General features: G+C 49.5%; 3 protein-coding genes across 7 annotated transcripts in view; 1 reads left to right on the forward strand and 2 right to left on the reverse strand.

Annotated features, from left to right (window-relative positions):
* SMG7 (SMG7 nonsense mediated mRNA decay factor) overlaps positions 1 to 10,033 on the forward strand; it is a 30,157-nt gene extending 20,124 nt beyond the window's left edge. For 3 of the 4 annotated variants that reach the window (XM_039726254.1, XM_039726256.1, XM_039726255.1), the window contains 7 exons: positions 628 to 993; positions 2,469 to 2,618; positions 4,977 to 5,057; positions 5,623 to 5,782; positions 7,061 to 7,231; positions 7,341 to 7,495; positions 7,959 to 10,033. In XM_039726254.1, coding sequence (XP_039582188.1) covers positions 628 to 993; positions 2,469 to 2,618; positions 4,977 to 5,057; positions 5,623 to 5,782; positions 7,061 to 7,231; positions 7,341 to 7,495; positions 7,959 to 8,072 — 1,197 coding nt within the window. In that variant the 3' untranslated portion in view covers positions 8,073 to 10,033. The remainder of the gene's footprint in view (positions 1 to 627; positions 994 to 2,468; positions 2,619 to 4,976; positions 5,058 to 5,622; positions 5,783 to 7,060; positions 7,232 to 7,340; positions 7,496 to 7,958) is intronic. The other variant, XM_039726257.1, reaches the window with a different exon arrangement.
* Positions 10,034 to 11,047: 1,014 nt separating this feature from the next.
* On the reverse strand, positions 11,048 to 18,734 carry NCF2 (neutrophil cytosolic factor 2). Of its 2 annotated transcripts, none has more exons than XM_039726326.1 (15): positions 18,440 to 18,734; positions 17,938 to 18,020; positions 17,518 to 17,626; positions 17,174 to 17,308; positions 16,760 to 16,867; positions 15,777 to 15,836; positions 14,954 to 14,997; positions 14,630 to 14,771; positions 14,275 to 14,337; positions 13,871 to 13,949; positions 13,606 to 13,649; positions 12,967 to 13,103; positions 12,783 to 12,894; positions 12,422 to 12,584; positions 11,048 to 11,280 (listed from the first exon to the last, which is right to left on the reverse strand). In XM_039726326.1, exons 1-15 carry the CDS (start codon positions 18,611 to 18,613, stop codon positions 11,183 to 11,185), a joined length of 1,551 nt encoding a protein of 516 aa, XP_039582260.1. In that variant the 5' UTR covers positions 18,614 to 18,734; the 3' UTR covers positions 11,048 to 11,182. The 2 variants fall into 2 exon arrangements, with proteins under 2 accessions (XP_039582260.1, XP_039582258.1); XM_039726324.1 differs by having other exon boundaries at positions 17,174 to 17,311.
* A 2,642-nt stretch (positions 18,735 to 21,376) lies between these two features.
* On the reverse strand, positions 21,377 to 26,771 carry ARPC5 (actin related protein 2/3 complex subunit 5). The gene is made up of 4 exons (XM_039726363.1): positions 26,579 to 26,771; positions 25,455 to 25,527; positions 23,414 to 23,590; positions 21,377 to 22,624 (listed from the first exon to the last, which is right to left on the reverse strand). The coding sequence occupies exons 1-4, from the start codon at positions 26,719 to 26,721 to the stop codon at positions 22,562 to 22,564; spliced, it is 456 nt and encodes a 151-aa protein (XP_039582297.1). The 5' UTR covers positions 26,722 to 26,771; the 3' UTR covers positions 21,377 to 22,561.
* Positions 26,772 to 27,119: the final 348 nt, after the last annotated feature.

The raw sequence follows: 27,119 nt of genomic DNA on the forward strand, positions 1-27,119 counted from the left end.
TGGGCAAATTTGAAAATGAGCTGAAGTTTAGTGGGTGCGAACGTGTGATGCTGTAACTGAAAGAAAGGTATGTACTGGAATGGAATGTGTTTTCTGTCATCTGTTTGCTCTGTGTTTCTCATTTAGACAAGGTATGGAGGCGTTATGTCTGTCCCAGGCCTTTCTAGTTTCCTTGTGTGAGTGATAAGGACTGAGTGTGAACCTCCACCTGCACTCTCCTTTTGGCTAACTGGTTGCAGTGTCAGTTCCCTTACAGCTCTTAGTTCCTTTGCTCACCTTGTGCTGGAGAAAATCTCCCTTCTGGCAAATCTGGACCCAATGGTGAGACCTTGCTTGTGTTCTGGGCAGCAAAATGCTGGCTCAGTACCTTACCAAAGGTTTAGTTTGTAGGCTTTTGGGTTAAAAGGTACTGGATAGAATAAGGATTATATTTGGCTGTTGGTTTAAAGCTTGACTAGAGAGCATTAGATGCCTATGGAAATGGCTTTTGATGAATAACACAGACATTCCACAAACATTCTGATTTGCTATCATGCATGAGCCAGGCTGACAGCTTGGATGGAGTTAGGCATTCAGGTAACAGGAATTGTTCCTCCCTGCTGGTGAAATCCTGTGTCTCTGCCTCAGTATCCACAGACAGACTCGTCAAAGCAGCTCTGGAACCCCCCTCAAGTCCAAGGCTCCCTGGGGAAGATCATGTCTGTAAAGCAGCCCTATTACCTGCAGGCCCAGGACCCTCTCAAACTCTTTGAACAGTCATTACAGCCTCCTGTGATGCAACAGCAACCTCTGGAGAAAAAAATGAAGCCTTTCCCAATGGAGCCATATAACCAGAACCCCTCAGAAGTCAAGGTGCCAGAATATTACTGGGACTCTTCCTACGGCATGGCGGACAACAGGGTGATGAGCCAGCAGTCGAGCATGGACCGCAGGGGGAAGCGGCAGGGAGTCTTCCGCTCCGAGCAGGATGCTGTCTCCAGGATGACCTTTGAGGTAAGAGCCATGCTGCAAGCGGGGAAAACTGAAGCTCTGGTATTCCTGGCAACTCTTGGCATGTCCCTGTTTCAGGAATGGGGCCTGTGGTCCCAAGTAGGTCAATGTAAATTTATTTAGAAGAGACCTGAGCGTCAGCACCTGGGGTTCCAGGACAAAGTAATGAGTTCCTCGTTTTAGTAGGCTGTGTGTAGTATGAGCCTCTTGAAGATTTGGTTTCAAGTAGATGTAAGTCTTGTTCAGTATGGATGCGACATCCATCCCTGTGCTGTGTCTGCCAGATTGAGAAACGTGGCAGCCAATAGTTTTGGGGAGATTCTTGTCTGCAACTGGTGAAAACCATAAAAGCCACCCAAATAATTGCAGTTGAATTATTGCACTTTAGGTGAACTCCTAACACTGCTATAGTGAATTGAATGGCTGAGGCTGCAATAGGCTGAGCAATCAAGGATGGTAGCAGTGGTCTTGTCTTGGATTTTTTTGGTTTTTTTCTTCCTGAAAATCCCACCACACCGAGAGAGCTAAATGGCTTCCTTAGCTCCCAGTTGCAGTAAATGGAATACTTCTGCTCATGTAATCGTGCTTCATGTTGGTGTTTATAAACCCCCCAGTCTCTGTTATTTATTAACAGTGCTGGAGTCATCTGTGAATGCTTTGGTGATGTTTATAAGGAGGCTTAAACAGAGGCCTTTTAAACCTTTGCCTGGGTGTGCCCCTCTAAATGCACTCAGCACATGGAGAGGGTCAGCTGATATCACTTGGCTCATCCTTCTGAGAGAAAAGCCAGACAATGTACAGGAGTACAGTGTACAGACAATGTACAGTGCTACCCTGCTGTCAGGTTGTGGTTTTCAGATGGAGACAGGGTCAAAGCCTGGTCTTCTTTCCTAAAAGGGAAACCTTGCCAAGGTGCCAGCACGTTGTGCTGCAGAAAGAAGCTATGCCTGTGATGCTTGTGCTTTAAGCATCCCTCCCAAAAGTGAAGATGTGCAGTGTGACCAGCACTGAGCAGATTTTACTGGCCTGGGGGATGATCAGCTGTGCGTTGGCATAGCAGCTATCACCAGTGGAAATAAGTCTCATGGGATTTAAACTCCACAAGCAGAGAAAAGAAGATGATGCGAACATAATTCTGCTTGAAACCTGAATTACTCACAGGTCAGCTGTAGAAGAATGATTATAAGATTTCGTTTGTTTCACGTGGGAGCAGGTTCAGTGTGTTCACGGGTGCAAGGGGAAGCACACGCTGTGCTGGTGGAGGCTCCCTGCTGTCCCCTGGGTGCGTGGTGCTCTCCCCGTGCGCGTTTGGCCGCGTGGCTGCAGGCTGTGTCTGCTCAGAGTTCTCAGTGTGTGCCTCAGCACCATTCTCACCTCGCCCTCTGCATGCTGCTTTCTGCCTTCCTCTTGCTGTTCTCTCCCGCTCTGGCTGTTCTCTCTGCCTTCTGTTGTCTCACTGTGCTCATTTCTGTCACTAGGACCCCAAGAGCTCCCCTCTGCTTCCTCCGGACCTGTTAAAGAGTCTGGCTGCCTTGGAGGAGGAGGAAGAGCTGATTTTCTCTAATCCTCCTGATCTTTACCCAGCTCTGCTGGGGCCTCTCGCCTCTCTTCCTGGACGAAGCCTCTTTGTATGTATTTGATGCAGTACTGCTGCTTCTCACTCTTAACTGGCATCTCTTTCTTCTGTGAAATTATAAGAAATGTGAAATTCCTTTCTCTCCCCCATATCTCCTGTCTACTTTCCTGCCTCACCTTTGAGCTAGTTTTCACAGGGCTGAAAACTATAGCTTTTAGGCTGAATCCTGGCCTGCTAATCTGTTCAGAAATCAGAGTAACTGTGGGGTATTTAAGTACAGTCCACAGGTGTTGATGCATTATGATACATCATGTAATGCACTTGCTCTTCTGCAGTTGTATGGGTTTAGTAATAAAGAGTGGGGGGAGGCACTGATAGGGCTGTGGGGAGTCATCAGAACCAGGGTGTAGTGACAGGACAAGGGGGAATGGCTTCAAACTGACAGAGGATAGGTTTAGATGAGATACTAGGAAGAAATTTTTCCCTGTGAGGATGGGGAGAAGCTGTGGCTTCCCCACCCCTGGAAGTGTCCAAGGCCAGGCTGGACGGGGCTTGGAGCACCCAGGGATAGTGCAAAGTGTTCCTGGGCAGTGGGGCAGAATGAGATGAGTGTTAAGGTCCCTTCCAACCTAAGCCATTCTGCAATTCTGTGATAGGATTCTGTGATTATAATCTGCACCTAAAAATTCCATAGAGGCAGGGGGATGCTGCAATACAGAAGAGATTCTTAAAAAAGAAAGATGTCTTTGGAAGAGAATAGCAATTAACTGGATAAATACACAATAACTCTTATAGAAATACAGTGATTTTTGACAGAGGGTTTTTTCCCCTACTTTCTTCTGTATTAAAACCTTCCTAGTTCACTAGCTGGGGGGTCTCAGAGCTGTTGAATTTTTAAATTGCCTCTGAAAGTGCAGCATGCCTTTCTACTATGGCTACAAGCATGTTCATTAAATCATACTCATTCAGATTAGTAGCTGTAACAAAGAATTATTTGAGACTACTCAAAATCTCTGATGAAGTCTCTTCCTCAGTTATTTTAGCTGCCATCCCAAGGAGCCAGTCGCAAAAGACACTCACTTCTGTCTCATTAGATAACTTTGCTAAGAAACTAATAGCTGCTGCTTTAGCAGCTTCCTTTGAAGCTCCTGCTGTTGTCTGCTGACAAATGGAAGGAAATCCTTCGCTGTGCAAGCTGTGTGGATATGCAGAGTGGGAATTTTGTCTGTCTTTTAAAACCTGCTTTCAAAGTAATGAGCTGTCACTTTGAAAATCTAACAAGCCAGGGGCTGCTTGCCAAGAAAATGAGGCTGTTTGTCTTAAGTTTACAGGATGAAAGCAAAAATATTCCAGGTACTGTGGCTGTGTTAAAGACAGAGAGATGCTAGTTCTGATTTTTGTGGTTTGAATAATAAATTTTTAAAATATCTGACATGCTGAGCCGGTGAGAGTGCAAGAGAGGGTTTATTTGTAACAAGGCTACAGCTTTTATTTTGGTTCACACACATTGTTACTTACAGTTTTACTAATTCTATGGCTTGGTGATGCAGATCCTAGATTTGGTGATGTTCATTGTCTACCAGCCAAGCTTGGTGATTTTTCTTTGGCTTCTGTCAGTGATAACTTAGCTGTTTTTTCTCTGAATAGGCTCATTTCAGAGACACTGTTTTTCACTCCTTGATCATAGTAAGAACCAAACAGACAAGAAATATTTTGCTGGAAATAACTGTGTGAGAGGGAGGTGGCATAGATGATGGTAAAATGTCATGGTCTGTAATATCTTCACATGGAATTAAAAAGTCCAGGGGGAGTTTTGGAACCTTTATTATAAACATTTGGGTTGGATTTTTTTTCCTTCCTGTCTACAAGTAATTTATAATAGAAATGAGAGAGTGCTAAATGATGCTTGGACTACTAAACCTGATTTTAAAAAGCACTTAGCTGCTCTCGCTGTCTAAGAATGTCTCTACAGCAGAACTGAAAAAATACTCTGTCAGTAGCCACATACAAGAGTCTCATCTTGTTTGAAGGAGTCCTTGTGTCACTGGGAGGGATCCTGTCTCACTTGTACAAGGTTTTACACAACCATAAGGTATTTTTGGCAGGAGTCTCCCCTTTAGATGTATCAGAAAATTAGACTTTGCATTTGAAAACCTGTTCTGGGTCTGAGACTCTCAGCTGTCATGTTTGTTGATTTGTAGATTGTTAATTACAGGTAGTAGGAAAACTACTGATTTTTTGCACTTGTTAGCTTGCCTCCCCTGTCCTCCAAGGTGCTGGAGCTAAAATGGAGCTAAAAGACCAGTTGTAAACGTGACCAAAGCCACTTGGGCAGTTTCTGATTACACACTTTCCTCCTGGTCCTTACACTGAGCACTAACTGTGCTTTTCCCCTTTTTTGTTTCTGAAGAAGTCCCTGCTGGAAAAACCATCAGAACTGATGTCTCAGTCATCATCTTTCCTGTCCCTCAGTGGCTTTTCTCTAAATCAGGTGAGTGAGAACCAGAGTCCAACACCTTTTGCTGTTTCAGCTTGTGGTTAAGCCAGTGGAAAACCTGAAAGAAATCCACATTGATGTGTAATTCCACTCTGCATCAACCCTAATCTTTGCCTTTATCAGTTTTCTTCCCAAATTCATCTTAGCTGTATCTCTGCAGATGTACTCTTGAATCTTGCTGTGTTCAGGAGCCCTCTGCTCTTAGTGAAATCATGAACTTGACTGAAAAGGTGCATCTCAGGGTGCTGTGGTGTGTAGGTTTTTATTTCCAGAGCAATGAATTGCCTGTTCCAGAGAATTGAGCAGGGTCTTGATAGAACTTTTCTGAGTACTGGGAATCTGAAGATTTTGTGAAGTCTTTGCAGTCCAGCCAGGAGAAGTCTGTCCTGATTCAGAATGTGATGCACTTAGTGTTAAATTAAATGGTCAAAGAAGATGAGGCTGGGAAGTGAAAAAGGAATTAGGAAATATTTTGAACTATAATTGTTTCCTTTGTACAGTCTCAGTGTTTGAAATAAGTCTAATGTCTAAGCTCTTACATTGTTTGGTTTTTTTTCAGGAAAGATATCCAAACAACAGCATGTTCAATGAGGTGTATGGAAAAAACATCAATACCAGCACAAAAACAGAAGTCACCCCTTCAGTTGCCCATCAGGAGACTTCACTCTATTCTCTCTTTGAAGGGACTCCGTGGTCTCCATCCCTTCCAGCCAGCTCAGGTAATCCTGGTACGGCATTTCTTGTGTCTAGTGCTTTAAGAGGATTTGAGTTCATTCTAAACCAACTGCAAGTTATTTGTAACTGGAAATTTAAAAAAAAAAAAAAAACAACCCAAGCTTGCTTGGCAAGATCTCTGAAGGTTTCTGTTTTACTTTATATATCTGCAGAAATACGAGGGGATTTTGTCATTAATACAGTGTAAGAACCTGGATTTTAATTTAAGTAGTTGAGCAGGATAAATGTTGTAGGAGGTGATAAATCCTGAAATCTCTTTAACTTGGTTTTCTGACAAGTAGTGCTTTAACTCAGACATCCATATATTTGCATTGCTTTTTTTTTTTTTTTTTTTTTTTTTGGAAAAGCAGGAGGAACTGGATTTCATAATGCAGATATTTGTAAAAGAAACTGTCTGAGGGAAGAGTGGAAAATATAACAGTAGTGGGTTTTGTTGTGTTTGTTTTTTTTACTGTTAAGTAGCCCATTAAGCAAACCAGCTTCTTTGTTAGTAATTATCTTAAAGGCATAAACCATACCTAATTTGTCATAATTTTATTCTCACTAAAAATCCAGAAGAGTGTGAGAGAGGAGTTAGCTGAATCTAAGAAAAGAGTGGATTTTAAATAACATCTGCACTGGATGAGATGTTTGGTGGGACTTGTGCAACCAACCAGGAAAAGCTGTTGTGGGTGAAACGAAGGGAGTTGCAAAGTGCTTTTATTCTAACAGGATTTTTGGCTCACATGGCTTCAGCTCCCTCTCCCTTCACCTCTTCATTTGTTCTGTTCTGCCTGTGGACAGGCTGCTTCATGCTCTCTCTCCTCTTTTGCTCACTGTTGGGTTCTGGTCTGAATTGTTTTAAGACGCACATAAGTGTAAAACATTCTCAGACCTGGGAGTTGAAGTTGTAAACTTGCAAACTACTCCAGGTATAATCTGATTTTTCTGTTGTTTGTCAAGCTTGGAGACAGTTATTCTTTTAGTTTGAGACAAGTTCTTCAAGAGACATGGGGGAAACTGGCTTTGCCTAGCCAGCCCTCATGAGGTGTCCTGGGTTTTGTTTTTCTTGTAAGCATTAAACAGTCATTCTGTTCTTGTAAATTTTTCACTCAGAATTTAGGAATTTGCATTACACTCATGTAATGGAGGGAATAAAACTGACCTTCAGCATTGTAGCAAACTGGGTGATGGCAGAATTTGCAGCAGCACTAAGAAATTCAAAACTGGGAGGCTCCTGCTGTCTCTGCTGACCTTTTTTCTTCTTCCATTGTAATCCCTAGATCATTCAACACCAGCCAGCCAGTCTCCTCACTCCTCCAACCCCAGCAGCTTGCCAAGCTCCCCTCCAACCCATAACCACAATTCTGTTCCTTTCTCCAACTTTGGACCCATTGGGACTCCAGACAACAGAGACCGGAGAGTTGCAGACCGCTGGAAAACAGATAAGCCAGGCAAGTGCTGGGTTCCAGGTTGGCATGGAGCTAGACACCATCATCTGATGATGCTTGTTTTGCACTGGTTTTGCCATCTCACTTTGAACTTGTCTTTCTGCCATTTTAGCAATGGGAGGGTTTGGTCTGGACTATCTCCCAACAACATCATCATCCTCTTCGGAGAGCAGCTGGCACCAGTCCAGTGCTCCTAGTGGTACCTGGGCAGTCCAAGGCCCTCCTGCCATGGAGGACTCCTCAGCTGTGCTTATGGAGAGCCTGAAGGTGGGTTTGGCTGGGGCTGTGCTCAGGGGTGGGTCTGCAGGCTGGACGATCAAGTGATGGGCGTTAGCCTGTTGGAAGTGTCAGAGTTCAGTGCCAGAAGCCCAGAATTGGAAGCCCAGAGTTTTTCCTGCAGATTCACTTACACAAGGCAGTGTGGGAGGTGTCACCAATGCAGGAAGATGTCACAAATTTACAGTTCTTGCTGGTTTTGAGATTTTGTGGAACAAACCCAGGCTGGCAGAACGGGAAAAAATTCTAACATTAGCTTTGACTAGTCTAAAATTAGTAATAGTTAATATGGGATGAATTTTTATGGTAATGAGGGTTCTGGAGGAGGATAAAGTTCTTCCAGGGAGCCTCTTTTTAGAAGGTCTTCTTTGAACCTGGTTAACTTTCGTGATATGCCAGGTATGAGTGATATAGGGGGAGCACACACAACATTGTGTTGGCTGTTTATTTTTAGTCCATCTGGTCCAGTTCCATGATGCACCCCGGCCCCTCGGCCCTGGAGCAGCTGTTGATGCAGCAGAAGCAGAAGCAGCAGCGCGGACAAGGTGCCATGAATCCACCACACTGAGACTGAGGAGGCAACCCTTGCAACGACGGCTCCATAAACCATGGCATGTTGGGTCTGTGGGACTGGCACACACAGTCCTGTGCAGGTGGCAGCCCTCTCTTCTGTTCCTTGCTGTCAGGAGGGCGTAAGTGCTCCACCAACCCACTGAGTGTGCACAAAACGTCTGCAGTGCAAGCAAACAACATCAGGAACTCTCCCATCCCCCGGGCCCTTCGGAGGAGAGAGGAACTGCTGTTTGGCTCACTCAGTAACCCAATATCACCGCCTCTCACCTTCTCCATTGTGCATGTCCCCAGCCACATGGGAAGTAAAAGCTGAGAGCAAAGGGCAGATGGGAGAAGCCAGTGAGAACTTCTCAATCCTTTTCTTCTCTTTGGGGAGATACAATAGGAATCCATTAATGATTGCTTCGCTGACTGAGAATGTAGTTGAAATTACTCCTAAACATCTTTATTACTATCTCAGTAGTAAGATCACACTGAATTCTGTACACAGACGTGCTTCATAGTCAGTGTGTAGCAATGAAAGCCCCAGTTGCTGCTCCAGTCACAGTGGGTGGTGATGAGGTGGGGCTCTGTATCCCGGACTAGCAAAGGAGTTTCATGAAAGAGAGTCTGGCACTTGGCACTGCTTCACCCGAAGGCTTTGGGTGGGTTAGAGACTCCAGCATGAAATGTCCTTCTCTCAGTAGGTGTTTGAGCTATGAGGGGTGACATGGGGCCTCACAGCACTTTGCTGATAAGCAAGTTAACTGCTATGGGGTTTTAAATTAATGTGTGATTCCTGTACATTTTACTGTAGCATAGTGGCTAGCCCCACAAAGGACAGGCTAGTCTGTGCATTCACAGCCTGACTCATTTTAATAGGTAGGTAGAAAGCTTTCAGTGGGGTTTTTTTTTTGTTTTGTTTCGGTTTGGTTTTGTTTTTTCTCTTTCCATCCTCCCATCTTCGCTGAACGCTCGTAGTTTCATTACCATGGCAGAAAATAATCAGGGGTCCAGCAGGGCTGGGTGAATCCGACAGCCAGCCCAGACAGCGTGGGGCATCCGCGCGCCCGGAGAGGCACAGGTCAGCTCTGCAGAAACCTGTCCCAGCTGCAGCCCCAGGCTTTCAGTGCCAGAAACAAATCCAAGGCACCCATGGACACACGGAAACAGCACAGTGCTGTTCGTAGATGAAAAGGTGCAGAAGGGAAAAGGAAAAAAACGTTTTATTTGCTATTTATTAGGGGGAAGGAAGACTGGAAGTTTTGTTAAAGAAAAGGACAGCGTTTTTGTTAGATTTCCCAGGGAAGTTACAGAAACAGACTCAATGTCCATTTGCTGTTTTTAGCAGTAGGGGTTTGTGTGATGATTCAGGATCTCTGGGCTAGAATTCAGCTGCAGAACAAAGCACATGCAGGAGCCGAAGTGACGCTGGAGTCTGGGCAGCCCCAGAGAACACAAAAAGGGAAGGCGGAGGAGACCCAATACCCTCGGGGGTGCGAGAAGCTCCCTACGAGCTCCACCTGAGCAACATCACTGTTCCGTGTTGCATTTCAAAGCTGTATTTCCTTTAACAAGTCCAAAAAGTGAAGTTCCCACCTGGTGGTAACCCGGCCCACCCTGTGTGTCCCCTCCAGCCCTCCCCTCCAGCTGTGTGTCCAAGCTGTGTGCCCAGGCAGCTGCGGCGTTGCCGTGTCCGCGCCGTCACTGACTCTTGCACCCCAGACGAGCTAACCAGGAGCACCATCTCACTCCCGGCCAGGGCCCGCTGCACCCTGCCACTTGTGCATGAGCACCCGGCCTCGGGGCTGCGTCCGACCCCGCCTGCCCTCCAGCACCTGGAGGAGCAGGGCAAGGGGCCCCCAACAGAAACTGGTTTGTGTTGTAAGCTTTTTTTGTGTTTTCTGTCTGTCTGTGCAAGAACTGCAGCTGCCGAAATCAGCTTTGCCTTTAATTAAACCATGTTCTCTCCATCCAGGTCTGTGTGTAGCGTTTATTTCCTGTGTGACTTGGCGTCAGGCCTTTAAAAATGCATTACGTTTCTGCAGAAGCCAGAAGAATGTTTGAAGTTGATTTTTTTTTTTTTTTTTTTTTAAATTTGAAACAGACCTAAATGAATCATGGTGATTCTGGCTTGGGCTTGGTACAGATAATTTGGTTGTGGTTTTGTGCTGCCTGTGTAGCGTGTTTTACATACTGAACTAAATATGTAGGATGGAGCAGCTTGCAAAGCTCCTCCCTAGTTTCAGACTCATCCTGGTACAGTGCGTGCAGATGGAGGACACAGATCCTTCTGCCAATGACTTGCCTGCAGACCAGGGTGTTCACTGTCTCCATGCTTCCAGGTATGCAACAGGAAACTCCAGAGGTGTTCTGGTTTTGAAATTACAGGTGTTTATTGCCTCCAGAATAAGTTCCTTTAAAAAGAAATGTGATACATAGGCGAATGGGGCAGTGAGGTTTTCTGAACTTGTGTGATAGAATCCAGAGTGTGGAAGCCCCTGCCCCCTCAGCACCTTTGGAGTAAAGCTCTGGGATTCCAGGCTCTGTCTTTCAAAGTTACTGTATCTTCCGACTGATCAGGAAAAACTCTGATGCGTGGGTCCCAATGCTGAAGATGATGTGTCTGCTTTTATTGGTGAGAGTTTTAAAGTCCCTGTAACTTTGAATTGTGAGATGGAGCAGGGTGAGGCTATGTGGTGTCTTCTGAGTTCTTGGGGTTGGCACTAATGTTTAAGGAAGCAAGTGCTTTCCTGGTCTGTGCTCCTGAACTTGCTTCCCCTTGGGGATCTCCTGGCAGGGCTGTCAGTGCAGGTTGCACCACCCTCTTGTGGGTGTTCCCAGCTTCTGGCATGTCTGTATAAAAGCTCTTTTAAGGATGGGGGAACATGGCCAGTCTCTTGGCAAGCATAGGATTTAGGGATGAATGTATCCCTCACAGGAATTAACAACTTCTTAACAAGTTCCTTTTTAAGACAGCAATGCAAAAGGTAAGAGAAAATAGAAAGCTTTTAATACGAGTAGCAGTAACATTTAAAGTTCATTTTCAGATGCAGGGATTAATATGCAGACTGCATAATGGCAACAGTTGAATTCTTAATTTCTCTCCACAACTTCAGGCTGAGATCACTTCTCTGGGTGTTCAGTGTTGTGCTGTTGAACGAATGCAGATGGGAAGATGCCAGTCCTCCCCTTGCACTGGCCTTCAAACCAGTCTTCATTCACTGAAAAGGAAATTGGCACACTTCTTACGACCCTGGGAATGTGCAGGAGCATAATGTGCTGCAGACAGGCTAAGATCATGTTTTATGGTGTTTCTGCTGATAAAACTTGGAGCTGTGCTAGACCCAGCAGGGAGTGGAATGTGGAGGAAAGGGAGGAATGAGGAAGAGAGTAAAGTGGTCAGGTAAGAGGGAATATCACATGGGGTGGGAAATTGGATCAAAATAGAGACTAGGGGGCTTGGAAACTGCCTTGAGTGGAAACAAAGTGAGCGTGGAGAGTGAGGAAATGATCTGATGCTTGTTCTGTCTTTTTCAGGATACATCTGAAGTGTTTTGTCAGCTATTTCTCATGTTCACATGACCCTGGGTTAAGTAAAGCCTAGGAGCTCTGGCAGTTTTGCTGTGGGGGAACCAAATGAGGCAAGAACCAGCTTTGTACTGGGAAATATTTAGCTCAGCAATGAAGGGGAAGGTAGGATTTTGGGGTGGAGGGGGTCATCAGTATTGCATGGTGAAAATCTAACCTGTCAAAGGTTAGGTGGGGGACTGGTTGTGTACTGCTGCCAAAGCCTGCCAGCCACCACAAATTAGTGACACAACTACAGACAGCTAAATATAAGGGGGTTTTGCCTTTAAAACTTATTCCTGATGTCTTGATTTTATTCGGAGGCTCAAATGAGATGGGGAATGTGCCCTGTGTATGCAATTCTTCATTGATCTTCCTGAGATTGTCTGTATTTAAGCCTCAATTCCCATAGAAACACTAAGGACTAATATTGAGCAACTAATGAAAGATTGTACTCTTAACAAGAAAAGTAGATTAAAAAAGGTTCCAGGTGGAAGGAATGGGAGTGAAAGCCTGTTCCCATTGTGGGGATGGCAGCTAAAATGAGGCATCTCCTTGAAAGAATCCACTGTGAGTTGGCTTAAATACAGCCCAAGTGTAACTCCTGTCATAGATGTTGGGGGGGGCTGTGGTGGAAACAGGAATGATGAAAATATGCTGGAAGAAGTGTAACAGGGATGTGTGGATGGGAATCCCAAGGCAGAGATGGAGGGGCTCTGCTGCTGCCACACCACCTTCCCTCTCACCAGAGCTGGGGGTCCCTCCCCTCTCCTGTCCCAGGTGGAGCACAATTACCTTTGGATAAAACAAGGATCATGTCTCCTGCCTGAAACTCCAGGTCTTCAGGCTGGGTGGCTTCATAACTGTACTGAGCTACAACATGGTTTGGTCCCGTCTCCCCAGGTGCTGTCTCCTGCAGTGACTCCTCTGGTTTGCTGTCTGGTACAAACCCCTCTCCCTAGGCAGGAGACAAGCTGGTGAGGACACAGCCTCTCTGTAGCAGGGCAAGAGAGATGAGCTCTGCTTCCCTCCACTCATTCTTTGCTCCTCTGCCTTTCATGAGGTTGCTGGCTTCTGTTGAAAGCCACAAACCTGTTCTCGTGGCAAGGAAAAGAAAGGCAGGAGGGAAGGCCTGCCCCCTGTAGCTGTCACTGACCTCTGTGCCATTGCACCAGACTGTCAGGCAGTTGTCCTTGCTCTGGCTCCAGGCTGCCTCCACATTCTCTGCACTCAGAATCACCAGCTCCTGGCCCTCCACAGGCTTGTACCTGGCGTGCAGGGGGTGCAGGTGAGGAGTGCTGGCACACAGCCCAGGCTCACTGGGGCTGGCAGTGCCTCACCTCAGCTCCGTGTGCTCGGGCTGCAGCTCCAGCTTCCTGCAGACCAGCTCCAGGAGCTCCCTGTGGGAGAGGCCTCGATCCACTCTCAGGGCCACTGTGAATTTGTAATGCACCTTGAGGACAGTTGGTTCAGCCTCCTGCAGGCAGGAAATGGGATGTCACCTTGTGTGGCTCGGCAAGCACAGGGCTGTGGAAGCTGTGGTTGCCTGAATTAGATTGTGCCTCCCAAGCTGTGCTGGACATCGGCTGGTTGGCAGAGCCAGGCTCGCCCCAGGAGAGAGCTCAGTAATTGATTAAGGACATGGCACCAAATAGTGGCTTTGGGGTGATCAAATCAGAGCTGTGTCCACCCTCCAAGCCCCTCTTTTTTTTTTTCCTTAGTTGGAATTGCTGTATTTTCCCATCTCTTCCCAGTTTCCCAGTGTGACCTGATGTACTGACCCTACCCAGGAGCATGTGCATTCCAGTCAAGCTCTCTCCTATTTCTCCCTTCTCATGTGCCTCAGGTTGACTAAGATGAGTCATTCAGTGGTCCCCTCGCCTGGGGCCTGGAGGAGAACTCCCAAAAAGCAGCCCTAAGTCTGGCAAATGCAGGTTTGTATCAGCAGCAGGACCTCGGGTCTGCTCGCAGGACCTCACCTTTGCCGTGTCTCTGGGCTGCACCACGGTAGCAGGAACGTAGTCTGGGGAGGAGAAAAAGGTGGCTCAGGAGGGTGGGATGGGATAAACATTGTCCAAACACACAGCCAGACCTCCTGCAGCCCATCACGATCTCCAGCAACACCAACCAGGCCTGGAGCCAGCAGGAATGCGACGGAGATGAGGCCTAGCCCTGCTCTCAGAGGGGAGGACGTGGCACCTCAGCCTGCTGGGGCTGATGTCACCCTGTGTTCCCCACACTGACCTGGCGCCAGCCGCCGCGGCTTCTCCGGCACGGTGGAGGTGGGTGGCTCGGAGATCTCCACTTCCACAGGGGTGTCTTCCTTTGGCACGGGAGGAAAATAGTGCTGTCAATCCCACCCTCCCCTCCAACCTGCTTTTCCCAAAGTCTGGGGTCTTGAACAGGGGAGGGGTGACTTGGCTATATCCATTATCTCCCCAGCACTGCCAACCACTGCTAGGGTGCCACCAACACAGATTCAGCAGAGCTCTGAGCTCACCATAAGGGGACCATAAGCCAGAAGAACCAACCCAAGCATCATGAGCGGGAGGGAGTCACATATATGGGTCCTACTGGGAGGCAGGTGTTGGGTGAATATTTTGAGATCTGCCCTCCCCAGGACACCATTTCCTCCTGGGCCGCCTCACCTGGATATGCAGCTTATTCTGGAGCTCCACGGGCTCGAGGAAGTTGCAGGGGACAATCCCTTTCTGCAGGGGAAGGAGAGATGAGCAGTGATTGCTTGGCAAGAAGGCAACCCACTGCTACAGGACACAACTGGATGTGTCCTCACCCTCCCCTGCAACCAGGAGGGTTCCTAGGCTCGAAGTTTAGTTTCTGCAGGTTGGGTGGATTTCACTGAACCCTGTGGCCTAAGCCAGGGTGAACATAAGACACCTCAGTCAGAAATTTGCTTAATTACTATTGGCAGGCCTCTGCCTCTGCAGAATCTCAACCATAATCTGCTCTCTGCCCCTCCTGTCCAGCACACTCCTGGTGTACCTTGCCATTGAACATCACTGTAGCCCAGTTGTCCTTCTCTTTCTTCAGGACAAAGACAATGTTTCCTGGCAGGACCTGCAGCTCCTCAGCGGTCTCGGGAATGAACTCGTACATGACACGGTGTGGCTGCCCGCTGAGGGCCCTGGGTGAGGGAGCAGTGGACAGGTCAGGAATGCTGGTGATGCTGTTTCACATCTTGGGGAGAATCCAGACCATGTTTCCACATCCCCCTGAGTTCTGGGTGCCAGCTGGATGCTCAGCTGTGTGAGTGCAGGATGGGGTTGTGCCTGGCTGCATGGGTTATCCATCTTTCATCCAGCTTACCTGAGGATTTCTGGGGTCTTGGGCCTGGGTGGAGGACCAGAGGCCTGCCAACAGGAAGACAAAAAGGAAAATACCAGTAACCCAGAGGATGTTGTTTGCTTTGCAGCAATGTCCTGCAGCCTTTTACCATGCCCTCCCCCAGCACTGTTCCTTCCTCCACATGCAGGTGCCTTAAGTGCCATGAGGAATATCACTGGCTTTGTTCCTTCTAAGGAACAGTTTCCACATTCTTCAACATACAGTTGGTTTTCAGAGGCACAATCCTCTTTTCACTCCTGATTTTCGTTTCAGTTCACAGAGGATTGAAATTGTCAACGCTGCCTGCATTGAGAAGGTTGCCATTTATCTTGTGCAGTGGTGCTGTGCTGTGTGTCCCCATATCCACCCAAAAACCTCCTGGAAAAACTCTTTAACATGTTTAGGAATGAGAAGATACCATTACATAATCTGGAAATGGCATGGGATATGCAAAGGAATTGTGGGATGAGCAGGAGGGTGCAAATCGAGATCAAAACTGCCATTGTTTGTTTCCCCTCTTGGGCTTAGGCAGAGGATCCCCAGTGAATCCTTTGGGGAGGGTCAGAGATGTGCAGACTGCAGATCCCTGCCCTGTGCAGGGAACCAGCTTAACCTCAGCCACAGCTGTGGGTGGGTTTGGGATGAGCTTCCCCGAGGTGTAGGGGGCAGTTGATCTGTGCAAGCAGTGCCTGCCTCCTCCCCACGGCAGAGTTCAGGGTGGTAAGGGTGCTGCTTGCTCCCCACTGTGGGTGACAGCCACCCCATGGCACCCTGCCCTGAGCCTGCTGTTCACTGACAGTCTCACCTGTGGCTGTAGGGGAGCGAATCCTGAGAAGTCATCCTTGTCCACCACAGAGGCCACCACCTAGAGCCACAGACAAATTGTGACTTGGTGCCCACAGACCCCGCTCAGCTCTCAGATCCTCCTCCTTTAGCCAGGCCAAGCTGCTCAGGATGCTTTAAGCTCAGGAGAGGCTATGATTTTAGGCTAAGCATCTTGAGCTAAAGGCTGTGCCTCTGGTTCCAAAGCTTCCCTCTCAGCTGTGGTAAGTTTTCTGCTCTTAGCCTTGCTGTTTCTGTGGTTTGAGGCATTAAAACCTAAAAGTTTCCCATTCTGTTTTAATCACAAATGTTGAAGAGAGCCAAAGTGTCCGGCTCAAGCCCATACCTCCTACAGGTGACCTTAAATGTAATTTAGAAAGTTGGTACATATTTTTGTGCATGTTTCTGGCACTCAAGGAGCTGCCTGGCTCTTGGCTGTCCCAAGTTCCTGGTTCCTTTTCTGGATGAGTGCTGCCTCCCAGGGCCTGAACCCAGAGGTGGTATCCCAGTGACTGGATTTTGCACTCTCACAGGAGGAAAGTGTGCTTGCTTGTCTGAGCTGAAAAGCCATTTTCAAACAGAGTGGTGGAAGGACTGGAGGTTGGTTGTGGGTGTCAAATGTTAAACAGCTCCGTTCCCCCACCCCTGAAAATGCCTTGGCTTGAGTTGAAGCTCCAGTGGGATCTTTCAGCTCATTGCTGACTATCCCTCATGTCTCACTAAAGAGACAAACTAGAAATAGGCCATGCCCAGCAGGAACGTGCTTTCAGCTCTTGTATTCTTTCAGTCTCCCTGTGTGCCATCCCTCTCTCCATGTCTGGAGGATCCCTGAGGCAGAGCCCAGCTCCCTGGCTCTGGCTGCCTACCAGGCAGCAGACAGCAGCTCAGAGGGATGATGAGAAGGCAGTCAACAGCTCTTCCCAGCCCACAGGCTTGGCCTGAATCAATAGTATAGATCTTTCTTACCATTGCCTTTCCCAGGTAGTCCTTCTTCTCCAGCTGAGCCACTTGCTTCTCATTTGGCCTGAACAGCTTCCCTGCAGGAATGGCCACCAGCTCACAGAGCTTCTGCTTCTACAGCACAGACAAGTCATGGAGACTTTGGAGGTGAGAGCAGGGACTGATGAATGTCCCTTCTGCTCTGGGCTTGGGGGCTGCTCCAGACCACCACCACGACAGCCCAATCCCACCCTGGGTATGCTCCATGGAATCCCACCTTCCCATCCCTGCCTCCCCAGTGACCCAAAGCTCTTCCCACAGACTTGTGTCCCTCTCCAATATCCATGGCTACAGCATTTTAATCCTGCCAAAAGGTGGATGTGCTGTCGGTGGGATTTCCCTCCCTCTCCCTGTGGGGCTGTGAGACCTGCTCCTCCATACCAGGATGGCTTCCATTGCCCTGTCTATCTTGTTGTGCTGGGGCTCGCTCTTCATGCTCATGGCCAGGGTCAGGTGCTCCTCAGCCTTCTCCCAGTTCTCTGTTGTGGCATACACCAGTGCAATGTTGTAGAGGATCTGCTGGAGGGATGGGAGTAAGGGAAAGAGCTCTTGGAGCAGCCAGAGCTGCCAGGAAAGGACAGAACAGCAGGGCAAGGGCACTGCACCCGCTTGCTTGGTTTGTGCAAGGTACAAAAGAGGCTGGCTGTCTCCACTTCAGGTTTCTCATGCTGGAGAGTGCTGAGAACAGACCTTTGGGCTCAAAGAGGTGCCCAGGCGTGTCTCACCTCGCAGGCAAAGAGGCGGTAGCGTAGCCCCAGGATCTTGTAGTCGATGAGCTGGTTGCCTCGCAGCTGGGCCAGCGCCTCTTTGAAATCCTCAAGGGCCTTTCCATGGCTGGGGAGCAGAGGATGAAGGAGTCACCAGCTTGTGGTGGAACCTGCCTGCCTCTCAGCCTGTACTCAGACTTGGTGAGTTCAGGGTCTCCCCTCTATCCTTGCAGTGTTTCAGACACCCCAGGGGAGGGGAGAGGTTTTGAGGCTCATGTTAATCCCAGGACTGTGGTGCTGAAGAGCAGGAGCCTGTTTGACCTCGACAAGTTTCAGTCTGGGCTCTGGGGCACCAACCCGCCTGGGGCCTGCCATCCTCAGGTGAAGGCTGGCATCTCTGTCAGTGGCAAAAAGGAAACTTGAAACCCTTCCACTCACTTCTGTCTCCGGTAAAACACGGTCCCCCGCTGGAAATAAGCCACAGCCAGGTGCTTGTCGCAGCCGATGCTCCGGGTGAACGCCTGCAGAGGTAGGAGTGGGGCAAAGGGGGGGTAAAAAGGGGACACCCAAAATAACTGAGGGCATAGAGCAGTTGTGCCTATCCTGCCTTAGCTGAGCAGCCCAAGCTGGGCTCTGTGGGCTGTGTCTCCCTGCAGCACTGGGTGGGGGAGAGCCTGGACCAGGCTCCTGGGGTTTTTTTGAGCTGGAGCCATATGCCAGCATGGTCACCTCCTGGAGAGGGGAGAGTGAGCAGCGAGCCGTGTACCGCTGCTGTGCCTCACCCCTGATTCACTGCAGAGCTGGTGTGGCAGCCTAGGGCTGTCCCCGTCCTCGCAGCTTTAAAATCCATCCTTTAGACCGTGATCCTGTCAATTCCTTCCTTGCCCACCACGTCCACGTATCAGGGAGAGGATGAGCGGCCCTGGGGGCTGTACCTTACCTGCTCCGCCTCCGCCAGCTCCCCCAGGACGAGCTGGATGCAGCCGATGTTAAAGCAGATTTTGGCAGGGGGGTTCTGCACGGCCGTGAAGGCACCCAGGGCAGCGCCCCACTCCTTCCTGTCCGCAGCGCACACCCCTGCTTGCCACAGCCGGATCGTCTCCAGCAGGGACATGGCGGGAGCGGGCTGCGGGATCCCGGCGGCGCGGCTCTCGCCCCTGTCCCTGTCCTTCCTTGTGGCGCAGCTCCCTGCTCGCTCCCGCTGCACTTCTGCCTTCCCCGCCCTGTCTCGACCCTGGCAGGAAGTGGCCGCGCTGCACGGGCCCGGGATGGGGAAGTGGGGCACAGGCTGCTCTCGGGCAGCCCCTCCTCGCCTACAGCTACTCAAAGATCTCCCGGTTTTTGCATTAAAAGCCATGGAATTGTCAGCTGGGTGGTTCATCAGGTCAAGTTTGAGGGTGCAGAATCCCAGGCTGGGCGCTGGGCTGCTGCTGCTGGGCTGAGCCCTTGGCGCCCTGCGAAGCTCAGCCTCATCATTGCTAAGGGCTCCTGCAGACAATTCCCGGCAGGAACAACGGCTCCCCTAAGTGGGGAGGTGAGGTAGAGCCCAAGGCACCGCCTGGGAAAACCCTGCTCCTTCCCGACCCACGGTGTTGTCCCTGTGTGAGTTCCACTGCTGCCCATGGAGGCTGCTGGGGCAGTGGCTTTGCTGCACCGTGTCCCTAGGGATCAGCCAGCATCACTTCTGTCCAGGTGTCTTAGGGCCAAGGAAGCACAACTGGCTCCGGAGCACTGCTGGGAGCACAGGTCCAAGATGAGCATGGGGCATGTGGTGACAGCAGGATTCTGACCTGCTGCTGACTCCTGCTGCTGACTCACAGGTTTGGAGCACATGGTTTTGAAGCATTTTTGGAAGTACTTTGCCTCTGCGCCATCTACCAGCAATGTGATGTATATTTTGTAAGAGCTTAAAATATGTCAGCAAGAGTCAGCCCTTGTGCCTTTACCAAAACTTCCCTAGCAAATTACATAACTCCAGCAGTGGGAGGGAGGCTGGGGAGGTGACTTCTGAGTACTGCTGATGGAGAAACCTGAGCCCCTGAGCAGCAAAAACTGGGGTTTTAATCCAAAGTAGGACCAAACAGAACTCTGAGCCTGGGGCCCTCTGGTTCTCCAGCTGTGTGTGCCCTCAGCATCCCAGCTGCCTCCTATGGGCTTCCCACAGGAGCATGGAAGACTCCCTGATCTCCAGGAAAGAAGAGGGAGATGCAACAAGCTGAAGTGATACCCAGGTGAAAGGGCAGGAATAACAACATGGTGAGTGTAGAAACACCCCTCTAGGTGCCTTTTCTGATTCCTGGGAGGGATGGAACACAATGGAGCAGCAAATGGTTCCCCTTATTGGAGGCTTAATTTCCTTCTCATTTGATTATCTGAATTGGTGCACTGCTCAGTCAGGTTTATCCCAAACCAGTACAAGGGGAGCTGGAGGAGGATGAGAGATTGTCCCCACTGTAATGCTCACAGCAGCTGTCCTTCTGCCTGGGTATCTGTAACCTAACAGTGAGATTTCATAGCTGTGATAAACACAGCTCTTTCAGCAAGAGCGAGTCTCTTGTTCCCCTTTCTCTGCCCTAAGCTGACTCAGTAGGTGAACTTGTTTCTTCTACGATAAGGTCCAACAGGAAGTGAGTAACAGAGATGGTGACATTTCCTGTGGAAGACTCCTGAAATCCAGCAAACCCAGACTGCCAATAGGTGGGTCAGAAATAGAGAAATGTCCAAAATCCAGTTGGGGTGCAGTGCACAGGTTTTGACTTTGTACAGCTACAATATGTACAAGTTTATAATTTCTGAAGAGTAAAAAAAACTGATTTAGGCACTAGGAACCCCCCATTATGCACGAGGGAAGAACTTTTTGTGAGCAGTTCTGTTGGGCAGGAGAAGTGGAGGAGCATGTCCAGCTCATTCCCAAGAAGGCAGGATGGAGCTCTCTGCACAGGACCCTGGGGTTTTGGCTCTTCCCAAATGGTGGCAGACACTGAGGTGGGTGTGAGGACAGCAGCAGGTCTTGACTGGCACAAAAGTAGGATGTGATGAGGAGGTGCCATTGCCATGTGCTCTGGCTAAAGCTGAAGGCAGCAGAGCTCTGCAAACCCTGTCACCCTCCCCAGTCTGACCTGCATGAGGCTCTCCATTGAAGGCTTCCCTCCTAACAGGAATCAGAACCCCTGCCATGGTGTCCATACCATCCACCAATGCAAGCAAGGCAGGATTTGGAGGAAAGAGGCTGTTTTTTAAGACTAGCTTTACTTTTTTCCTTCCTGTCATTCATTACCAGCAGAGCTGCCCCTGCACATCCTGCCCTATCCCCATATCAATGCATGTTTTAGCACATCCCTGAACAGAAACACAGATGTACATATTCTGTACATGTTCCTAAATCCATCACAGCCTCACCGAAGGGGATCTGCAGCACCTTAAAGACCATTCAATTTATTAATTTCGTTTATCTAATGCCATCTAGAGGCAGCTGATCTGCTCTGGCATCAATTGCTTTGAAGCAATACTTTCCACTTCTCTGGGATTACAGCTTATTTTTTTCAAATGAGGTTCATCAATGTCTTAACCCAGATCTGGACAAGAGGAAAGCAGAGAAGCCAATCACAGTCCCTGGCAGAGCTGTAAGGACAGAACCCTTGCTGCAGGACCAGGAGAATTTCTGTACTGTACAGATCTATAGGTGAAACCTGGATGCCTTCTGTAGCAAGGCTGGGTCTCCTACCTGGTGATCTCAGTGCCTCCTGTGGTTGTGCCCGTGTTCTTCTGGAGGCAGTGAGCAAGCAGAAGCACCCTAGGAAGAGAATCAGGGAGGCACTGAATGTTTTTGGGGTAACCATGCTGGTTCCTGTCTCCACTGAAGGCATGTCAGACACTGTGAGTAAATGTTCAGTGATGATTTATTGTCTGGTCTTTATTATTATTACAAAAACAAAGCAGATATCAAAAAACAGCAAAGATTTCACAAGGTCCCCAATAGTTTTACACAACTGAACTGTAGTAAAATAGTGAAATTAAAACACATATATTTCAGTCCTGGCCCTAAACCCTCTACGGAGATCCGTGGTCTGGGATGCCCTGGGCTTTCCTAATTGTTTAAAATTCTCTTTACTTGGGAACCTGACTGGCCCACTAGCTAACATGATGAGGCACAATGCAACAGGAATGTGAGCTGTCTGGTATCCTCACAGACCCTACACAACCAGAAAACAAACTAGGGGAGGCTCTGCAAGGATGGTGTCGATACCAGGATATGTTTCTTGCACTACCCCAAGCAGCCGTTTTGTTGTGCTTGACAAAACCAAATCACTTTCCAGCTCCTGAAAGGTGATTTGCTGTGTAAAAGCTGCTTTTTCTTTTTCTCCTCAGGATCTTTGCTCCCCAAAATAAGAAGAGTTCACTGGGCTGGGCTCCAGTGTAAATGGACCATTAACCTTTTAAATTCCCCTTTCCAAACTGCATGATGGACAACTCCATCCCACTGTGACCTTCCCACTGTGGACCCAGCATCAGACTGATGGCAAGGAACCTGAGCAGGTTAAGGAAAATACTCAGCTCTCTGGAATGATAATTGGGGTTGGAAAAGAGCTTTTTTTTTCTCTCCTATTCACAGATGTAGGGTCAGAGGTTGACCAAAGGCAATATGGTCCAGTTACCTGTGTTAGTAATAGCTGCCCCACTTCTCAAATACCAAGATTTTAGCTCAAAACACTGCTTGGCTAGCAAAAAATTAAGACATTGCCCCGTGTCCCTCAGCATTTGCTCGAGAGTCAGGTCCAAATCTGCCACAATTACACACAAATGCAAATCACTCTAAACACCAAATTGTTTACATCACTGAATATGTCACTGAAAGGCCGGCGAGTACCAAATATTCCCGTTAGAAGTAAAATTCCACCTTCATAATTTTCCAGAATTTAAGTGCAGAAGAGCTCACGACGCGCACCATTGGTGGGGAATGACAGAAGCAGCAGGGCGAAGGCAAAGCTGGGGCAGAGCTGCCCGGGGGGATCGGGGCTGGTACCAGCGGCTCCCTGCTGGGTCACACGTCCCTCCTGCTGGGTCACACTGTCTTCCTGGCAGTCAGGACACGCACAATGGACCCAACTCCTCCGGCAGCCAGCGCCTGCCAAGGGAAACGCGGCAGTGAAGAGCAGGCCAGGGGGCTGCAGCCTGGAGCTCCCTTCCAGGACCTAACAGGCTGACAGGAACGACGCAGAGGGACTTTGGATGTGACCTGGAGTGACAGGGGAAGGGCTTCAAACTGACAGGGAGCAGGGGTAGGTATCAGGAAGAAATCTTTCCCTGTGAGAGTGGTGAGGCACTGGCAAAGGTTTGCCAAAGAAGCTGTGGCTGCCCTGTCTCTGGAAATGTCCAAGGGCAGGCTGGATGGGGCCTGGAGCAAGATGGGATAGTGCAACGTGCCCCGGCCCATGGCAGGGGTGGGATGAGATAAGCTTTAAGGTCCCTTCCAACCAAAACCATTCTGGGAGTCTATGAAATTACTTGGATCATATTTATACTGCACATGAGTAGCTGCCTGCCCTCCATGAAACACCAGCAGCCAGGGTGCCAGGGTAGGATAATCACACTTGATTTCAAGACAGCTATTTAACTTTAATTAAGCTTTCATTTCTCTGCATAACCCAGCTGCAAATTTTGCTTCCCTCCAGGAAGAAAATTCTTCAGCCTATTTGAGTCTCTGGATGAAACCATTTTGTTTGCCTCGGTGTAAGAGAAACCCAAATTGTGACTGAAGGAAGCAGCAGTGGGCAGGAGCTATACCTCAGCTGTGAGCTCCAGGGCCATGCCTGGCACAGCCTGAAGCTGGCACCTGAGTCCCACCAGCCAGGAAAGGGGCTCTTGCCAGGCTCAGGGCCTGGGCACTCTGGCAGGAGCTGTCCCCATCACGCACCTTCTCGTGCCACTGCAGCAGCACAGCACTGCTGTTGTCAGAGGGGCTCTCAAAGCCCTTGTAGATGTACTTCATGAGCAGGTCCACCCCGTTCTTGTCCAGAGACTGCACTGCCTTCTCAATGTCGTTGGCTTTGAAGGAGATGAGCACCTTCAGCACGATGCTCTCAGCACGGTCCTGTCAACAGGCAGGCACAGACACAACCATCTGTGTGAGGCACAGCCAAACACTGCTTCTCTCTCAGACAAACTGAATTACAGCATTTTTCCTCTTTAACACTTCTGAACACGGCGTGTGAAGAGCTTGTCATAGCATGGTATAATAAATACATCCCTCAAGGATACACAAGGTAAGAGTTTAACACATCTGCCCCGCTTTAGTTTTTCTGCCTCTGTTAGTGTTTGCAATTCTGCACCCCTTAATTATGGCTAAATAGTACATGCTCATATGGAAGCTCAAGATCTATCAAGTTCCAAAATAATTATAACAATCAAGTGCTTGTCTGGCCCCCCTTCCCACCAGAGCCTTTTCCATACCCCTGTACTGGTTAACATGACACAACCATTATGATCCAGGGAAATGCCATTGGCAGAGGTGACTGCTGGAAGCCACGGGCTTTCCAAGCAGTCCCAGGCACACTGGATGCAGACTGGCCATTAATATTAAGAATTAATAACCATTGATCTGGATGTCATTTCAGGCCTGGGAATGTGTGAGGCGTGCTTACAACAGCAATTAGCCATGTGATCAGCAAGGAGCAGCTCCTCCTGTTCATCCATCACTAACTGAGGCAGGATGAGAGAACAATCTCAGCGTTGCTGGACTTCTGAATAATTCCATCACACAGACACCTCAGGCACCTTCCCCCTACAGAAACTATCAATGTCAGTTTTCCTGCCCAATTTAATATGCCATAATCACTTCACTTGTCACATGATTGTAAGTAAAATTATATAAGTTCTGAAGAGAACCAAAAATTAAGGCAGGTATTCATGTACAGTCTTTCTACCCTTTTCAATTCCACCACCAAGTGTATTCTTAAATCCTTCTAGACACCTCAGGCACCTTCCCCCTACAGTAACTATGGATGCCAGTTTTCCTGCCCAATTTAATATCCCATAATCACTTGGCTTAGCAACGCTTCTCACATGACTGTAAGTAAAATTATATAAGTTCCATAGATAACAAAAAATTAAGGCAGGTATTCATGTTCAGTCTTTCTACCCTTTTCAATTCCACCACCAAGTGTATTCTTAAATCCTTCAATAGAGGGCTAATGGAAACAAGTCATTAACATGAGGACAAAGCCACAGAGCTCTATTGGTAACAGCAGGTTCTCAGAGCTCTGTAAAACCCTTCAGGAAAGGGCTGGGGCTGCAGGAACAGCTCTGCCAGAGCCAAGGAGCAGGGAATCATGCCCCTGGGCCCCTCCTTGGGCAGGGAGAAGTGACTGCAGGCACTCACCAGCTGGGCAGTGCCATATCTTATCAGCCTGTTCCTCCCACCCCTGCAATCATGAGCTGTTCAGGATCCATCCTGGGGATACTCAGAAATGCACGTACCCAGCAGACTCCCACACTAGCACAGGGGGAGGGCTTGCTCTTCCTGAGGTTTTAACAGCTTCACTTTGATTGGATGCGACAAAAACCAATTCTTCCTTTTTTGTAGGCTCACTGCTGGTGGTTTCATTAGTCAGAGTGACAAGTGCAACCCTGGTTCCATGAGCACACAACGATCACATCTGAGAGCTGCCATGTGTGGGCTGAGCCAGACGCAGGCACCTGGTGACATCTGGGCACACAAAGCACAGCCAGCACTGGCAGGAGAACCACACCTGATCCAGCACCAAGGTAAAGGTACGTGGTACCTGAGCTATTTTGAACAAGATTAAAACACTTGTGGTCATGGATGCTTCCACATCAGGGAACACCCTAAATTCTGCCCCTCTGGCCTCCTCACGGTACAACTAGTGGCACAGAAGTAACAGAGACAGGAAAGGATTTTTATGGAGTAACCCATGAGCTAGCAGTCACTGTTTTACCTTCACTGCCTGGTTCTTTGTGTTGATGGGAGGGTTCTTCAGAGCTGCCTGCAGTGCAGCCATCATGTTCCCTGTGCCAGATGGTTAAGGACCAGACACCAAGTACATGGACATCAAGTACCAGGACACCTCTATCTGTAGCTGGCCTGTGCATGACTGAAAACACTCTGATGCAGGGATTCCTTCACCAGCTAAGAAGACATTACAGCCTAATTTTAAGAAGACATTACAGCAATTTTCAGGCCATTTGAGGCAGGAGCAGCATCAGCAAGCAGCTGTATAGTCCCAGGACTATTGAGTGGGCCTTTCCCTGAATGAGCGTCCAAATAAAAGAAACCATTCCCCATCACTTCTGCAATCTGCAGCCCTCGAGAACAGGTCTCAGCTTGTCACATCCAGCCCCAGCAGCCACTGGGACAGCAGCCCAGGGAAAAGTGACCAAGGGCCAGCAGGGCGAGGCAGCAGGCACAGGGACCTCTTTGGGCACAGGAACCCCCTGTGTGCATCCCCCGGGACACCTCCCTGAGCACAGCCCTGGGGCACTGTGCCTGCTGCGGCCAGGGGAGGAAGCTGGGCCAGGGGAGGAAGCTGGGCCGCCTTCCTGCTGCCAGCGCCTTCCCCCTTCAGCCTCTTCCTCCTTCAGCCCCTTCCCCCTGCCAACCCCTTCCTCCTTCAGCCTCTTCCTGCTGTCAGCCCCTTCCTCCTTCAGCCTCTTCTCTCTGCCAGCCCCTGCAGCCTCTTCCTCCTTCAGCCCCTTCGTCCTGCCAGTCCCTTCCCTCTTCAGCTTCTTCCCTTGTCCTGTCAGCCCCCTTCCCCTTCAGCCTCTTCCTCCTTCAGCCTCTGCTCTCTGCCAGCCCCTTTCTCCTTCAGCCTCATCCTGCTGTCAGTCTCTTCCTGCTGCCAGCCCCTTCCCCCTTCAGCATCTTCCCTTGTCCTGCCAGCCCCTTCCCCCTTCAGCATCTTCCCTTGTCCTGCCAGCCCCCTTCCCCGCCAGTCCCTTCCCCTTCAGCCCCTTCCCAGCCCTTTCCCCGGCAGCGCTTCCCGCCCGATCCCGGATCTTCCCCTACAAGGCCGCCCCGCCGGCGGCCGCGCCCGCCCCGCCCCCGCCGCTGCCTTCAGGATATTGTCGCAGGCACGAGTCCACCTCGCCCTCATCAGGCCCCGCTTGCCCGTCGCCCCCGTCCTCCTCATCCACGAACTTGTTCTCGTCGTACTCGTCCACGTCCACCCGGCGGAACCGCGCCGAGGACACCGTGTGCTTCGCCATGGCCGCGCCCGCCCCGCGCAGCCGCCGCCGGCCCGGCCCGCCCCGCCCGAGCGGCGCCGGCGCAGCGCTGGAGCGGCCTGCGCTGGGAGCGGCCTTGGAGCGCATCCCGCCCGCCCTGCCCGGGCTGGCACCGCCCCGAGCCCAGGCTGCTCCAGCCCCATCCAGCCCCGGGAGTGAGAGCCTGGCCTTGGACGCTTCCAGCGATGGGGCGGCCGCGGCTTCTGTGGGCACCCTGTGCCAGGCCCTCACTGTTCCCAACAACTTCTTCCCAATAGCTAATCTAAACTTACTGTCTTTCGGTCTGAAGTTTCACAGATTCACAGAATATTCTGAGTTGCTTAAGAGATGGAGGATTAAAACCAGTGTTCATAATCCATTATCTGAGACCCACAGTTATT

The sequence above is a fragment of the Passer montanus genome, unplaced genomic scaffold (assembly GCF_014805655.1).
Source record: "Passer montanus isolate IOZ18808 unplaced genomic scaffold, ASM1480565v1 scaffold58, whole genome shotgun sequence".
Lineage (NCBI taxonomy): Eukaryota > Metazoa > Chordata > Aves > Passeriformes > Passeridae > Passer > Passer montanus.

What these genes read in the sequence shown, in the direction of transcription:
- NCF2 (XM_039726324.1), bottom strand. Translation starts at nt 18,613, where the DNA reads ATGTCCCTGCTGGAGACGATCCGGCTGTGGCAAGCAGGGGTGTGCGCT. An exon ending in TCGCTCCCCTACAGCCACAG is followed by an intron (nt 14,998 to 15,776) that starts GTGAGACTGTCA and finishes TCCTGTTGGCAG; the next exon opens with GCCTCTGGTCCTCCACCCAG. An exon ending in GATCCTTGTTTTATCCAAAG is followed by an intron (nt 11,281 to 12,421) that starts GTAATTGTGCTC and finishes TTTCCTTTTCAG; the next exon opens with TGAATGAAGACTGGTTTGAA.
- ARPC5 (XM_039726363.1), bottom strand. Translation starts at nt 26,721, where the DNA reads ATGGCGAAGCACACGGTGTCCTCGGCGCGGTTCCGCCGGGTGGACGTG. An exon ending in GTGGACTCGTGCCTGCGACA is followed by an intron (nt 25,528 to 26,578) that starts ATATCCTGAAGG and finishes ACCATCTGGCAC; the next exon opens with AGGGAACATGATGGCTGCAC. An exon ending in TGCTGCAGTGGCACGAGAAG is followed by an intron (nt 22,625 to 23,413) that starts GTGCGTGATGGG and finishes TTCCCTTGGCAG; the next exon opens with GCGCTGGCTGCCGGAGGAGT.